The sequence below is a fragment of the Staurois parvus genome, unplaced genomic scaffold (genome assembly GCF_062004578.1).
Source record: "Staurois parvus isolate SC_StPar_1 unplaced genomic scaffold, SC_StPar_1.0 ptg000463l, whole genome shotgun sequence".
Taxonomy (NCBI): domain Eukaryota; kingdom Metazoa; phylum Chordata; class Amphibia; order Anura; family Ranidae; genus Staurois; species Staurois parvus.
In genome coordinates, this window is record NW_028318259.1 from 883,984 (window position 1) to 901,558 (window position 17,575).

General features: G+C 41.8%; 1 protein-coding gene across 1 annotated transcript in view; it reads left to right on the forward strand.

Annotated features, from left to right (window-relative positions):
• LOC149452806 (phospholipid scramblase 3-like) overlaps positions 1–11,732 on the forward strand; it is a 50,989-nt gene extending 39,257 nt beyond the window's left edge. The window contains exons 6-8 of the mRNA XM_089688946.1: positions 772–930; positions 4,511–4,651; positions 10,793–11,732. Coding sequence (XP_089545072.1) covers positions 772–930; positions 4,511–4,651; positions 10,793–11,035 — 543 coding nt within the window. The 3' untranslated portion in view covers positions 11,036–11,732. The remainder of the gene's footprint in view (positions 1–771; positions 931–4,510; positions 4,652–10,792) is intronic.
• The last annotated feature ends 5,843 nt before the right edge of the window (positions 11,733–17,575 follow it).

Consider the following 17,575-nt stretch of genomic DNA (forward strand, 5'->3'; position numbering starts at 1 on the left):
CAGGCGGAGCGAATGGTCAGGGTCACAAGCCAGGGATAAAACAGGAGAAGTCAGCAGAGGTCAGGATCAGGCAGGGTCGGCAACAAGTCAGGCAGAAACAGGAACAGGAATGCAGGTTACAAGGTACAGGAGCCCATGGAAAAACACACACCAAGGCACAGACTGCAGGTCTGGCCATCCCTTAAATACACCACCTGCAATCAGCCCCAGGTGATGGCTAATTGCCGAAGTGAACCTCTGGTTGTTGAGAGCACCCGCTGGCCAGCCCTGGTACTGCAGCCCACAAGGCAGGTGAGTCCCACCACTATTGGCAAGTCCATTCCTGACATCGAGTTGCCAAACATCAGCCACCAAACCTTAATGACTTGGAGAGGATCTGCCAAGAGGAGTGGGCCAAAATCCCTCCTGAGATGTGTGCAAACCTGGGGGCCAACTCCAGGAAACGTCTGACCTCTGTGATTGCCAACAAGGGATTTGCCACCAAGTACTAAGTCATGTTTTGTGAAGGGGATCAAATACTTATTTCCCTCATCAACATGCAGATCAGTCATCATTTGTTAGATGCATTTCTGCTGATTTTTTGTTGCTATTCTGTCTCTCAGTGTTACAATACACCGAACATTCGATTTTTAGACCGATCATTTCTTTGTGAGTGGGTGAACATTCAAAATCAGCCGCGGATCAAATACGCATTTCCTTCATTGCTATATTGTTATGTAATATTATTAAGTTATGTTACTATGTTATATTATATGATATTGCCTCCCCCAGCTGAAAGTCAGCGCTCAGCCTGCTCGGTGCATCGGGATCGTCAGGATCGTCACTTCCTACAGCAATATGAATGTCTCCATCGAGAGAGGGAACAGAGAGCCGGTGTTCAGCGCCAAGCTTCCTGTATATGTGGACTCCAAAAATGACAGTACTATTGAGGTGAGGCTTCTACTGGGCTGGGCAGCAGATGGAGACTAGAAGCACAAACACAATGAGTCAGAGCACTGGCTCCTTCCCCATCCCTCTTGGACAGCCAAACTGTTATTGAAACCCCAGACTGAGCCATGCTCAGATAAACGGGAGGACACTGCTCTGACTTACCCACTCCTGTGTTTATTTTTCGATCTTGAACTGTTGAGCTCTGTAGACAACAGGCAACACAGCAGCTAAGAACATGCAAATAAACGTGTGACGGGGAGCGCATAGTGCCACCTGCTGGCTGTAAATGTCATGAAGAAATATTGCATACAAATATTTTGTATTCATGTTTTTCAGCTCCTCCTTACTTTCTCTGTTGTACAAAATCATGTTGTGTATATAGAGATCAGCAGCTCAAGCTAAAGCTTACATGCACAATTCAATGAGTCCGAGCAGCGACTCTTCCTTCCCCCTCATGCCTTCTGACTATCAGTTTCACTGGGAGACAGCCTGCCTGAAAGGAGCCAACTACAACAGTGCTGACCCTTTTGATAACCTATTGTACTGTGGGAATCCTGTGATACATACATATATATATATATACACACACACACACACACAGGCCTACCTCGGTTTTCAAATTTAGTGCGTTCTCCAGGACGTTTCATATTGCGAAAAATTCTTAAACCGAAACGCGGTTTCCCATAGGAATGCATTGAAAACCAATTAATCTGTTCCAGAGGTCAGAAAGAAGTAAACAATAAAGTCGCTGTTACTATAGGTCAGTGCCAGTTTTTAAATGTAATTACCGGCTTTTTTTTCCCTTCACTATAGCTCAGAGAATCAGCTGTCACTTTCCCCCCAGCTAAAAGAAACAAAGTTTCCTTTTAGTTTCTTTCCAGAGATAAAAGAAACAATGTTTCCTTTTAGTTTCTTTCCAGAGATAAAAGAAACTAAGTTTCCTTTTAGTTTCTTTCCAGAGATAAAAGAAACAATGTTTCCTTTTAGTTTCTTTCCAGAGATAAAAGAAACAATGTTTCCTTTTAGTTTCTTTCCAGAGATAAAAGAAACAACGTTTCCTTTAGCTTCGGGGAAAGTGACAGCTAATTCTTTGAGCTATAGTGAGGGGAAAAAAAGCTGGCAATTGCATTTAAAAATCGGCACCGACATACACTTCGTATTGTGAAAAAATTTGTAAATAATTTGTAAACCAAGGCATTATTTTCAATGGATTTTCACTCGTAAACCGAAAATTACATTAACCGCGGCGTTCGTAAACCGAGGTACACCTGTATATATATCACAGAATCCCTACAGTACAATGGGCTATCTAATAGGCCAGCACTGTCATAGTTAGCTCCTTTCATATATATATATATATATATATATATATACACACACACACACTCATTTAATTAGGTACACCTGTTCAATTGCTTGGTAACACAAATTGCTAATCAGCCAATCACATGGCAGGTACTCAATGCATTTAGGCATCTAGACGTGGTGAAGATGACTTGCTGAAGTTCAAAGCAAGCATCAGAATGGGGAAGAAAGGGGATTTAGGTGACTTTGAACGTGGCATGGTTGTTGGTGCCAGACGGGTTGGTCTGAGTATTTCAGAAACTGCTGATCTACTGGGATTTTCAAGGAAACAACCATCTCTAGGGAAATTGAAACTGCTGCTGTAGCCCATCTGCTTCAAGGGTCAATGTGTTGTGAGTTCAGAGATGGTATTCTGCATAGCTTGGTTATAACAAGTGGTTATTTGAGTTACTGTTGCCTTTCTGTCATGAACCAGTCTGCCCATTCTCCTCTGACGTCAACAAAGCATTTCCCTTCACACAACTGCCCCTCGTTGGATATTTTCTCTGTTTAGGACCATTCTCTGTAAACCCCAGAGATGGTTGTACGTGAAAATCCCAGTAGATCAGCAGTTTTTTAAATACTCAGACCAGCCCGTCTGGAACCAACAACCATGCTGTTCAAAGTCATTTAAATCCCCTTTCTTCCCCTTTCTCATGCTCGGTTTAAACTTCAGCAAGTTGTCATCACCACTTCTAGATGCCTAAATGCACTAAGTTGCTGCCATGTGATTGGCTGATTAGCAATTTATGTTATCAAGCAATTGAACAGGTGTACCTAATAAAGTGGCTGGTGAGTGTATATACACTATATTGCCAAACGTATTGGGCCCGCCCTCCCAATCATGTGATTCAGATGTTCCAATCCCCTCCATGGACACAGGTGTATAGAATCAAGCCCCTAGGCATGCAGACTGCTTCTACAAACATTGGTGAAAGAATGGGTCGCTCTCAGGAGCTCAGTGACTCCAAGCGTGGTCCCGTGATAGGTGGTCACCTGGGCAATAAGTCCATCCGTGACATTTCCTGGCTACTAAATATTCCACGCTCAACTGTTAGTGGGATTATAACAAGGTGGAAGCAACCAGGAACAACATCAACTCAGCCACCAAGTGGTAGGCCACGTCACATGACAGAGCGGGGTCAGCGCATGCTGAAGCGCACAGTGCGCAGAAGTCGCCAACTGTCTGCAGAGTCAATAGCTAAAGATCTCCAAACTTGGTGTGGCCTTCAGATGAGCCCAACAACAGTGCGTAGAGAGCTTCATGGAATGGGTTTCCATGGCCGAGCAGCTGCATCCAAGCCTTACATCACCAAGCGCAATGCAAAGCGTCAGATGCCGTGGTGTAAAGCACGCCACCACTGGACTCTAGAGCAGTGGAGACATGTTCTCTGGAGTGACCAATCACACTTCTCTGTCTGGCAATCTGATGGACGTGTCTGGGTTTGGCGGTTGCAGGAGAACGGTACTTGCCTGACTGCATTGTGCCAAGTGTAAAGTTTGGTGGAGGGGGGATTATGGTGTGGGGTTGTTTTTCAGGGGGAGGGCTTGGCCCCCTAGTTCCAGTGAAGGAAACTCTTAAGGCGTCAGAATACCAAGACATTTGACAATTTCATGCTCTCAACTTTGTGGGAAGAGTTTGGGGATGGCCCCTTCATGTTCCAACATGACTGCACACCAGTGCACAAAGCAAGGTCCATAAAGACATGGAGGAGCCAGTTTGGGGTGGAGGAACTTGACTGTCCTGCACAGAGTCCTGACCTGAACCCCATAGAACACCTTTGGGATGAAATAGAGCGGAGACTGCGAGCCAGGCCTCCTCCCCCAACATCAGTGCCTGACCTCACAAATGTGCTTCTGGAAGAATGGTCCAACCTTCCCATAGACACCCTCCTAAACCTTGTGGACGGCCTTCCCAGAAGAGTTGAAGCTGTTATAGCTGCAAAGGGCGGGGCCAACTCAATATTGAACCCTACAGAGTAAGTCTGGGATGACATTTAAGTTAATGCATGTGTAAAGGCAGGAGGCCCAATACGTTTGGCAATATAGTGTGTATACACTCACACAGCTCACAGTGTGCAGTGAAATCAGAGCAAGTAATTTCAGTCCAGCAGAGGAGCCAGTACAACTGTGCAAGAATGAAGGGAAGGCTGGAGGTCAGATTTAATGTTGTATGTACACATCCATGGGAGTCTTTTCTGTCAGTTCACCCTAAATGTAATTTTGTACCCCTCAGATACACGGCATGGACGGCTCTCAGCCTGTGGCTGTCATCACCAAAGAGAAGGAAGGGAAGTCTTCTCAGGTCATCTTCCACTTCCCATTGAACATGGAGGCCGCTCTGAAAGCCGTGATCCTGGCAGCCTTCCTCTATATGGTGAGTGGAAAGATCCAGGTTGGTCCCAGGACTGCTTGTTGGTCAGAATGGGGAGAGCAGAGAGTCCATCCAATCCTAGTAGATACAATCATATGAAAAGAAGAAGAATGAGGAGTCAGCAGCTCCTCCAAATGCCATAGCCGTGTCCAATGTCAGAGATCTTACAGGCCTTTGAGGTGCTAGGGGCAGTGATCTCCAAAATATAGCCCTTTGCTTGGTTTCATTCAGCCCTTGAGGCACCATTTCTCCCACTGACAGCAACAATGGGGTCTAATTCCTTCTACTCCAACTATTCAGCAGTATGGCACTATACCTTTCACTGACACCAATGATGGGGCACTATTCCTCCAACTGACCTCACCAATGGGGTACTATTCCTCCCACTAACCCCAATGATGGGACGCTTTTCCTCCAATTGAACTCAACAATGGGGCACTATTCCTCCCACTGACACTAATGGTGGGGCACTATTCCTCCAATTGACACCAATGATGGGGTATTATTCATCCCACTGACACCAATTACAGGACAATCTTCCTCCCACTGACATCAATGTTAGGGTACTATTCCTCCCACTGACATCAATGATGGAGCACTTTTCCTGCAACTGATCTCAACAATGGGGCACTATTCCTCCCATTGACACCAATGATAGGGCACAATTCCTCCAACTGACACCAATGATGGGGTATTATTCATCCCATTAACACCAATTCAGGACAATCTTCCTCCCATTGACATAAATGTTGGTGTACTATTCCTCCCACTGACACCAATGTTGGCGTACTATTACTCCCACTGACACTAATGATGGGGCACTTTTCTTCCAATTGACTTCAACAATGGGGCACTGTTCCTCCCATTGACACCAATAATGGGGCACTATTCCTCCCACTGATACCAATGATGGAGCACTATTCCTCCCACTGACACCAATGATAGGGCACTATTCCTCCCACTGATACCAATGATGGGGCACTATTCCTCCCACTGATAGCAATGATGGGGCACTATTCCTCCAATTGACCTCAACAATGGGGCGCTATTCCTCCCACTGACACAAATGATGGGACACTATTCCTCCCACTGATACCAATGATGGGGCGCTATTCCTCCCACAGACACCAATGATGGGGCACTATTCCTCCCACTGATACCAATGATGGGGCACTATTCCTCCCACTGATACTAATGATGGGGCACTATTCCTCCCATTGATACTAATGATGGGACACTGTTCCTCCCACTGATACCAATGATGGGGCGCTATTCCTCCCACAGACACCAATGATGGGGCACTATTCCTCCCACTGATACCAATGATGGGGCACTATTCCTCCCACTGATACTAATGATGGAGCACTATTGCTCCCACTGATACCAATGATGGGGCACTATTCCTCCCACTGATACCAATGATGGGGCACTATTCCCCCCACTGATACCAATGATGGGGCACTATTCCTCCCACTGACACCAATGATGGGGCACTATTCCTCCCACTGATACCAGTGATGGGGCACTATTCCTCCCACTGATACCAAGGATGGGGCACTATTCCTCCCACTGATACCAATGATGGGGCACTATTCCTCCCACTGATACCAATGATGGGGCACTATTCCCCCCACTGATACCAATGATGGGGCACTATTCCTCCCACTGACACCAATGATGGGGCACTATTCCTCCCACTGATACCAGTGATGGGGCACTATTCCTCCCACTGATACCAAGGATGGGGCACTATTCCTCCCACTGATACCAATGATGGGGCACTATTCCTCCCACTGACACCAATGATGGGGCACTATTCCTTCCACTGATACCAATGATGGGGCACTATTCCTCCCACTGACACCAATGATGGGGCACTATTCCCCCCACTGACACCAATGATGGGGCACTATTCCTCCCACTGATACCAATGATGGGGCACTATTCCTCCCACTGACACCAATGATGGGGCACTATTCCTCCCACTGACACCAATGATGGGACACTATTCCTCCCACTGACACCAATGATGGGGCACTATTCCTCCCACTGACACAAATGATGGGGCACTATTCTTCCCACTGACACCAATGATGGGGCACTATTCCTCCCACTGACACCAATGATGGGGCACTATTCCTCCCACTGACACCAATGATGGAGCACTATTCCTCCCACTGACAAAAATGATGGGGCACAGTTCCTCCCACTGACACAAATGATGGGGCACTATTCCTTCTTTGCCATAAGGCAAAAGTGATAACTAAGTAGCCTGGGGAACAAATCATCAACATTTTGGGTTCATGGCCAGGAAACTCCTCAGACCTTTAAGTGATTCTAAAGGGTTTTTTTAAGGAAAAAATAACAAACATGTCTCCACTTACCTGCTGTGTGCAGTGGTTTTGCACAGAGCAGCCCGGATCCTCACTTTCTTGGCTCCTCCGCAGGCTCTCCTGGCCCCTCCCTGCTGTCGGGTGCCCCCACAGCAAGCAACTTGCTATGGGGGCACCCGCTGCTCCATGTGCCCATTGATACATGGAGCAGCAGGTCGGCCCCACCTCCTCTCTCTTCTCATTGGCTCACTGGCTGTGATTGACAGCAGTGGAAGCTAGTGGTTCCCATTTCTCTCTCAGCCAATGAGAAGAGGGTGTCCCAGGATAGCCAAGACTCCAGTGCATATCGCTGGATGGAGAGGGGGCTTAGGTGAGCATTAGGGGGGCTGCACAGAGAAGGTTCTTTACCTTCATGCATAGAATGGAAGAAAGTGAAAACTCTTGAGCCTTTACAACCACTTTAATCCCATGGAGAACGTGTGGTCAGTCCTCAAGAGGCGGGTGAACAAAAAAAGAAAAAACCTCACAAATCCTGACATACTCCAAGCATTGATTATGCAAGAATGGGCCGCCATCGGTCAGGGTGTGGCCCAGAGGTTGATTGACAGCATGTCAGGGTGGATTCTAGAGGTCTTGAAAAAGAAGAGTCAGCACTGAAAATATTGACTCTTTGCATAAACTTCATGTCATTGTCAATAAAAGCCTTTGACACATCTGAAATGCTTGTCAATTCCTGAGATCATTGCTTACTAGGTGTGAAATCTGTGAATGATCACAGAGGTCACATGGTACAAGGCTATTCACAACAGCCCTGTACCATGTGACAAGCTGTGACCAATCACAGCTCACACAATATTTCTCAATGGCTGCAAGAATGCAGCCAGAGAGGAGAAATGATTGATTTTACAGCCTTTATGGGTGTAAAAGCAATCAGTGTAAAAAAAGAAAAAAAAATCTTTATCACCCCCCACAAGTAGTACAGTAAATCTAGGGTGACAGTATGTGAAAAAACATAAATAATAAAAATAAAATAAAAATGTAAAAAAGAATTTAAAAAATTATAATTTTTGAATATAAACTAATCTGGGTTATTTTTTTTTTTTACTAAAAAGATAACCGAATACATTTTGGCCAAGATTTATGAAGAAAGATTATTTATTTGCAAAACGTTATAAGAAAAATGTTTTTTTTCAAAGTTTGTGGACATTTTCATTATATATTATTATATACCCATTATATATACCTCCATTTGTAAATGCTATTACTTTCACGTAAACCAATAAATTTACACGTATTTTGATTTTTTTTCTTCAGCAAAGACACGGAGCAGAATACATTTTGGGCTAAATTTATACCGAAATTAGATTTTTTACATTTTTTTTCACTGGACATGTTTAATTAATAAACATAGAGCAGCCCCTTTCCCTCATCTGCACTCTCAGCTCTTTTTCCCTTTTGAGTGCTCCCATAGCAAGCTATGTGCTATGGGGTCACATGTGTGCGGGATCCCAAGGTGGGCTATGTGCATCCATAGACATACACAGCGCTCCTTGACCCACCCACCATTCCTTCCTTGCAGGTAAAAAAACTGTTAGCCTTCAGAACCATTTTAATGTATTTCCTAGGATCGTCAGCGCCATCATCCAGTGGCAATTAATTATGCAGTATTTGTTTCTGAAATGCCTCAATCAAAAAAAACCACATTACTGCTGTTAGATGGCGCTGACAATCCTAGGAAATAAATATATTAAGCAAATCACAGTGAAAAATCGTTGCACCTCTGCAAATGCTTGACACTTTTGCACAGCAATTTTTTTATACCTAAACCTCATACTGTACTGTATATGACAGCTAATAGACCCCTGATCTCTCCATAAAGAGGACCTGTCATGGCCCATGCTATCACAAGAGATGTTGTTCATCCTTTGTGATAGCAATAAAGTTCAATAAAAATGTAAAGGACCAGCGTCAAAAAATAAATGTAAGTAAATAAATTAATAAGATAAATAAATATAAAGCGCCCCCGTCCCCCGTGCTCACACCCAAATGCGAACGTGCATTGACAGTTGTGCTCAAAATGGGTAGCAAAGTGGCTAAATGGTTAGCACTTCCGCCTGGCAGCAATGGGGTCGTTGGTTCGGATCCCAACCATGGCACCACCTGCCTGGAATTTGCATGTTCTCCCTGTGCCTGCGTGGGTTTCCTCCAGGTACTCTGGTTTCCTCCCACACTCCAAAAGACATGCTGGTAGGTTAATTGGATCCTGTCTAAATTGGCCCTTGTATATGAATGTAAGTTAGGGACCTTAGATTGTACACCCCTTGAGGGTTAGGGACTGATGTGAATGTACAATATATATGTGTAAAGCGCGGCGTAAATTGATGGCGCTATAAAAGTACCTGAAATAAATAAGTTTGCATCCCCTGGCAGAAATTGTGAAATTTTGGCATTGATATTGAAAATCTGACTGATCATGCCAAAACATGCTCTTTTACTGAAGGATGATGATCATATGAAGCCATTTCTTATCAAATAGTTGTTTGGCTCCTTTTTAAATCCTAATGATAACATAAATCACCCAAATGACCTGGATCAGAAGTCTCCGTCCCCCCGGATCAGAAGTCTCCGCCCCTGGATCAGAAGTCTCCATATTAAAGATGTCCAAAGCCTTGACTATACCAATCAGTACTGTTAAATCACCTATTAAGAAGTGGAAAGTTCAGGGATCTCTTGATACCAAGCCAAGGTCAGGTAGACCTGGCAGTTGTGGCTGCAATCTTTCCTTGGACATCTTTAATATGTCCTTTTCCATCTTTATAAAGTTCCATTACCTTGTTACGCAGGACTTTTGACAGTTCTTTTCTGATCCCCATGGCTCAGTATCTAGCCTAGTCAATGTTTCCACGTAAGAGCTAACAAACTCATTGACTATTTATACACTGACACTAATTGCAATTTAAAAAGCCACAGATGTGGGACATTAACCTCTAATTGGCATTGTAACCCGTGTGTGTCACCTTGTGTGTCTGTACCAAGGCCAAACATTCCAGGGGGCGGAGACTTCTGATCCAGGGGGTGGAGACGTCTGATCCAGGGGCGGAGACTTCTGATCCAGGGGGTGGAAACTTCTGATCCTGGCCGTCTGGGTGATTTCTGTTATCATTATGATTTAAAAAGGAGCCAAACAACTATTTGATAATAAATGACTTCATATGATCATCATCCTTCAATAAAAGAGCATTTTTTGGCAGATCAGTCAGATTTTCAATATCAATGCCAAAATTTCACAATTTCTGCCAGGGGATGCAAACTTTTGAGCACCACTGTAGGTCCCACAAGCATATGTACCGTAAACAGTAATCGCACCACACATGTGAGGTATCACTGCAAACGTCAGAGTGAGAACGATAATTCTAGCACCAGATCTCCTGTGTAAAACTAAACTGGTAATCTGTAAAAGGTTTTTAAAATGTCGCCTATGGATAATTCAATGTTCCGTAGTTTGTCGCCATTCCAGTACTTATTTATGTACTCAGCATAACATTATCTTTTATATTTGACCAAAACATTGGGTATTATAATGGGTTTGGTGCACTAAAATTCATTAAAGTGTATTTTGTCCTGAAAATTGACATAAAAAAATAGCAACAACAACCATTTTATTCCCCAGGGCTTCTGCTCTCAGAAAATAAATAGTGTTTGGGGGTTCGAAGTAATTTTAGAGTAATGTCAGAATTGGGCCGGCTGCAACGTGGTTACGATATGATTTACCTTTATCATTGTTGTGTATTTTCTTCTTTTTTTTTTTCAGAGTTTCCGCATGCGAGAAATGTCTTCCAAGCACAGCTCCAGCAATAGTGACTTCGGTTGGGCCAGTGCTGGTGGGGTAGACTTTGATATGTCTCATTGGGACTTTGGAGGCAGTGACTTGGGGGGTGGAGGAGACTGCGATGGTGGGGACTGTGGCGGTGGGGACTGTGGCGGTGGGGACTGGGGCGGTGGGGACTGTGGCGGTGGGGACTGTGGTGGTGGGGACTGCGGTGGTGGTGACTGATTTTTCTGCCAAAGCTACAATTCTATGAGTGTATCTGTACCTAACACTGTATTACATAACAGTATCAAGGAATTGTAAGAAAACTCAGTTGAACCTTTAGGCATGTGAAGTCTGAACCAATGGAGCAGATTGAAGAGTGCTGACATTGTTGCATTTCCCAAATGTTTACATGTTATTATGTTATGCTATATTGTATTATTTTTTTTCATGTTTTTATTATTATTATTATTATTATTATACAGGATTTATATATTATTATACAGGATTTATATGGCGCCAACAGTTTGCTCAGCGCTTTACAATATAACGGGAGACAATACAGCAACAATACAGTTCAATACAAGAGGGATAGGGGGACTGATCCTTGGAGCTTACAATCTAAGAGATTGCTTATTTAAAGAGTACACTTGTATAAACAAGCATTCTGCAAGGGCTGCTGGTTTATAATGGGCCCTCCTATGCTACCATATGGTGACCCGCCTTGTAGCTGGATCCGACAATATGCTGGCACACCAGTAGAGATAATTAAGCTTCAGTCATTTTAGTTTTTTTTTTTGTAGTTTATATGCTCACTGGACCAATGGACTTGTGGAGAGAGGGTTGGAGTTACAGACTTCCCAAAATAGCAAAATTCCATAGGCCTTCTTATGTCAGTCATAAATATTGATGCTGGCTCTAATGTATTGAGTAGCTGCCTCCCAGTAAAAAAAAAGTCTGAAGAATATATTTAAAAAATATATATTTAAAAAAATATATATATTTCTAAATATATTCTTCAGATTTTATTTTACTGGGAGGCAGCTACTCAAGTTTAAAAATATATATATTTTTAAATATATTCTTCAGATTTTTTTTAACATATCAAAAAGTCATTTTAACATCTATTTTTTACATTTTATATTTGTAAATGCATTCCAGAAATGTAGATTTGTGTTTTTAAAGACATACTGTAGATTTGAAATGTATTTTTTAAAATATTCTTCATATATTTTGTAATAAAAACGCATTTCAACATGCAGTGTGTGTGTGTGTGTATATATATATATATATATATATATATATATTGAATATGGCCAAAATTGTAGTATTTCAAATATATTTGGGAAGAATATTTTTAAAATATATTCCAAAAATGTAGATTTGTGTTTTTAAAGACATACTGTATATTTGAAATGTATTTTTTAAAATATTCTTCTTATATTTTGTAATAAAAACGCATTTCAACATGCAGTGTATGTATGTATGTATGTATATATATATATATATATATATATATATATATGTATGTGTGTGTATATATATATATATATATTTATATATTGAATATGGCCAAGATTGTAGTATTTCAAATATATGGCAATATATTTGGGAAGAATATTTTTAAAATGTATTCCAAAAATGTAGATTTGTGTTTTTAAAGACATACTGTATATTTGAAATGTATTTTTTAAAATATTCTTCAAATATTTTGTAATAAAAACGCATTTCAACATGCAGTGTATGTATGTGTGTATATATATATATATATGTATGTATGTATGTGTGTGTGTGTGTGTGTGTGTGTATATATATATATATATATATATATATATATATATATATATATAGAATATGGCCAAAATTGCAGTATTTCAAATATATGGCAATATATTTGGGAAGAATATTTTTAAAATATATTTCAAATATATTTTTTTTCCATATGGGTGGAACTTCCCGGATTCCAGTGTCTCTTAACTCTCATTTGTAAGCTCAGGCGCCAACTGCATGCTTTGATTGAAACTCCAAATGCTGGTACCATACATACACAAAATAAAAAATGACAGTACTTTCAGGTGGATTTCCAGTGTAATATCAAACCTGTTATGTCTGCAATTTTTGTCAAAAACCCACGGCTTTAATTGTAAAATGTCTGCTATGTACTATTCTATATTGACTCTTTATGTGTGTTGTGTCTGAGAAATTACTCTCTACCACTTGGTACTTCTTATATTGTTATTCTGTTAAAATGTAATAAAAAATATTGTACAAGGAAGATATTAATGTAGAGAAGTTTTTATGGGATGTTATGCCAAAAGAAATAAAGGGTGTTTTTTTTTTTTTTTTTAAGCTGTTTATTTTTTATTCAAAACTATAGAAATAAGCAAAATCAATTAAATCATAATTGTTTCTTGGGTAATTTCTACAATAAAGCATTGTTGCCCAAATGCCAGGAACATGAGAGGTGACTAATGTCATTTCTCTAAGCCAAGAAGTCACAAGACATTCTGCTTAGAGTAAGATAAAAACTTGTTTATGGAATTGAACGTTTTTATGACATCTAATAATGTCACATTAGGAGATAAGAACCTGTTTAAAGACGTCTACTTGCTTGAGAAGTTAGAAATCTTTAAGTTTAGGGTAGATGAGAAGAAGTTTAGGGTAGATGAGAAGTTTAGGGTAGCTGAGAAGTTTGGGGTAGATGAGAAGAAGTTTGGGGTAGATGAGAAGAAGTTTGGGGTAGATGAGAAGAAGTTTGGGGTAGATGAGAAGAAGTTTGCAGTAGATGAGAAGACGTTTGTGGTAGATGAGAAGACGTTTGGGTTAGATAAGAAGAAGTCTAGGGTAGATGAGAAGTGTAGGGTAGATGAAAAGAAGTTTGGGGTAGATGAGAAGAAGTTTGGGGTAGATGAGAAAAAGTTTAGGGTAGATGAGAAGAAGTTTGGGGTAGATGAGAAGAAGTTTGGGGTAGATGAGAAGAAGTTTGGGGTAGATGAGAAGTTTAGGGTAGATGAGAAGAAGTTTGGGGTAGATGAGAAGACGTTTGGGGTAGATGAGAAGACGTTTGGGGTAGATGAGAAGACGTTTGGGGTAGATGAGAAGACGTTTGGGGTAGATAAGAAGCTGAACTGAAGCAAAAGTGTGACTTTTCAGATAACGATGTGGAATCAATATGGTGGCTGCGCGTGACTCTGTTATCCTCACGGAATCTTTCTGCTAGCTCCTCCTATGGTGGGTGTGGCGCCTGCCCACTATTAGAAAGCTCCAGAGAAATTGGTTTAAAAGCCGGGAGTCCAAGCGAGACCGATAAGAAGCCCCCTAGTGGTCAGAGGACGCTCTGACGCTAGGATTCTTGCCAAGGCTATATGGGCTCATCAATTGGTCGCACTTACGGCTTCCCCGTGACCCCCTGGGCAGTATGATTCCGATGGGATTTGTCCTTCCTGCTTCTACATAGCTTTGGTAATGTATTAATTCTATGCTGTGATGCTGTCAAGTGATGTGTCTATTTCATGCTGTAATGCTCACATTATGATTGGTGTGTGTTATTATGCAGATTGTGATGACTATAAGATATATCCTACTGTGTGTTGTGTGATAATAAAAGTTGAGGTTTTGACAGTGCAAGAATATTGCAGTTGGATTCTGTTATTTCTTGGAGTGCCGGGTGAATGCTATGATGTGCCAGGGCTGGTATTCATTGGGTAGAGGGTCTTTCACAAGCATTGAATATGTAATGGTGTAAATGCTGATTAAAAGTACCTGTGTGTGACTACATGTTGATTGTGTGTGTGTATATGACTTGCTTTTAGTTATTGCACCCAGCATTTGCCATTACAACCACTGACCATCACATCTCTCCAAATTATTAATTCAGGTTCTTCTGTTGAAGGGAACTGCTAATGCTACAGGTTATAAGGACAATTGTGTTCTTCCAACCCAGTTTGAGGAGGCCCTTACAGCAGAGCTCTGCCCCTATGTACAAAACCAGCTTCATAAAGGCATTGTTTGATGTGAAGGAAAGTGAGTGTCCTGCACAGAACCCTGACTTCAACCCTACTGATCACCTTTGGGATGAATTGGAACACCAAATGTGAGCCAGATCTTCTCATCCAACATCAGTACCACCTCACAAACATTCTGTAGGCTGAATGGACAAAAACTCCCCTAGATGACAAAATATTATGGAAAGCACTCCCCAAAGACTGGAGGATGTTATAGCAGCATAGTAGGGTCAAATCTATATTAATGCCCCTGGATTTGTAATGGGACGTCCAACCAGCTCATATAGCTGTAATGGTCAAGGTTCCACAAACTTTTGGTCATATACAGTAGTTTATATGTTTACACTCTATTCCAATACATCAGAACAGTTGAAGCCCATGGTATCACGTCTGCAGCTTTATAGATCCTCTGTGAATACTGCTATTACATTCCAACTGGAGAATGGGATTTTGGCCATTCAACCATAGCTAGGACATCATTCCAACTGGAGAATGGGACTTTGGTCATTCAACCATAACTAGGACATCATTCCAACTGGAGAATGGGACTTTGGTCATTCAACCATAGCTAGGACATCATTCCAACTGGAGAATGGGACTTTGGTCATTCAACCATAGCTAGGACATCATTCTGGAATTTGTAACCTGCAAATCAAGTTCTTAGATTGCCTTTAGGAACACAGGCAAAAAACATGGGACTGCTCTTTTTATCTCTGAAGTGCTCATAAAACCTGGTATTTCCCTAGTAAAGTGTACAGGAGTGGTTAGAGTATATAAGGTAAGGTGCACCCCAAAGCAGGTCACACAGGACAGTAGATTGATCTAGAGGTAGGTAAGTGTCTTCTGTCTTGTGGCTGGGCAACAGGGTGAACCAATGATGTCAGTCTCACACCGTAAAGGCTCAGCAATGGCAAGAGTTTGATAAAGACCAGCACATGCCCTGAAGGATAATAGTTCTTGGCATATGTATAAAAGAAAGCAAATGAAGGAGACATAGGGATCAATGCCACAGATGGGGAGGATGAGAACAAGAGGAAGAAAAAGAGAGAGAATTGTGACAGAGGGAGAGAACAAGGAAGGGAAGAGTATGGCAGTGTGGGAAAGAAAGATGGAGAGAGAGAGAAATGTAGAGAGAGATAGAAAGAGAGAGAGAATGAGAGATAGAGGAAAGAGAAAAAAAGTCCTTTATAAACAAGAAATAGGAGAGAGTAACCTATATCATAGCACACTGCAGCACATAGATGCCTACATTAGGATAAGTTGACAAATGAATGGGCTACTAGCAGGGTGTCAAACTGGCGGCCCTCCAGCTGTTGTGAAACTACAAGACCCATGGTGCCTCTGCCTTTGGGAGTCATGCTTGTAACTGTCAATCTTTCAATGCCTCATGGGACTTGTAGTTTGGCAGCAGCTAGAGGGCCACCAGTTTGACACCCGTGGGCTAGTGCAATGAACCTCAGTGTGTGAAAATGGATGTGTTGCAGCCAACTGTGCTAATAATGGGCCTAGAGTCTTAAATAATAAATACACTTCTAATGCTGATCTCTAGGCTACATCCCCCCACTAAATATACCTAAACAAATACTGAATCTGCAATCATTTGACTTGACAGATCCCAATTCTTCGTATTTCTGGTGTGCAGAGTAGGTGGGCCCTTCTTCAGGTTCTTTCGTTGCTGCTTTGTGACCTGGAAACTGGCCAGTGGCTGTTCATTGGCAGGGACTTCACAGGGTCCTGAAGACTATGGCAGTGGCATGATGACCCTACAACAAGGGCCATGAAAATACTAATTAATGGCAGCCCTGGACTGCAGTGGAGGATGGCTGGACTTCACTCCCCTGAAGAGCTGACACAGATATTCACTGTAGTGGGTTGAATAGGGGTTAAAAAAGTAGAAAATCGGTCACAATGGGCTGGATTTCTATTTTACCTGGTCTTGAAATAAACTGAAAATGGCCTTTAGACTGGCTAGGTGGCCTTGAGCTTGATCCAGTCCATCTTGTGTCTACATAAGGTGCCATGGGTGTAGTCCAATCCCAGCCTCAAGAACTGGAAGACACCAAAGGTGGCACACCATCAGCGGTTGTTCCTCAGACATTCAAATGTCTTGTTGCAGTAAGAAAAACCTACCGAGGAATTTCATTCAATAACACACAATGCATGGACTGACAAATCAAAGAAAATGTATTGAATGTGATGGACTGAATCTCCAATCTTTTAGTTTTTTGGAATTCCAGTTTGTTTTTGCTGATAACTTGGGGGCAAATTTTCAAATGCAGATCCTCAAGTGCATTGAAGTCTAGCCCTCTGTATTTTTGGATGCATTTGTAGCTTCATCTTTGGTGTGATAGTTGTCATTATGATAGGCTTTTTCATTACAATACATATGGCACTCAGTTATAACCGAAGGTTGACTTTAATTTGTGTTGCCATATCAATTTTTTCCATTTTTCACACCTGCTAAAAATGCAAATTACTTAAACCCCCCAAATATTATATTTTGTAAAATCAGGGGATCTATAGAATAAAATGGCATTAGATGCAAATGTTTACCAAATATTTGTGTGACGGATCACCAATCGCATATTTTTTGTAAGAAATATATTTAAATACATTTTAGTGCACATAATCTCCTTTTAGATGGCAGCTCAGAATCTTCCCATAGATACAGGGCACATTTACATAGAGTAGGACAGCCCACAAACTTGGCCAATGGCAGGGCTGGAATGATGTTTTTGTGGCTGTTAATAGGACTCTCCAGATAGGACCCACTACAACC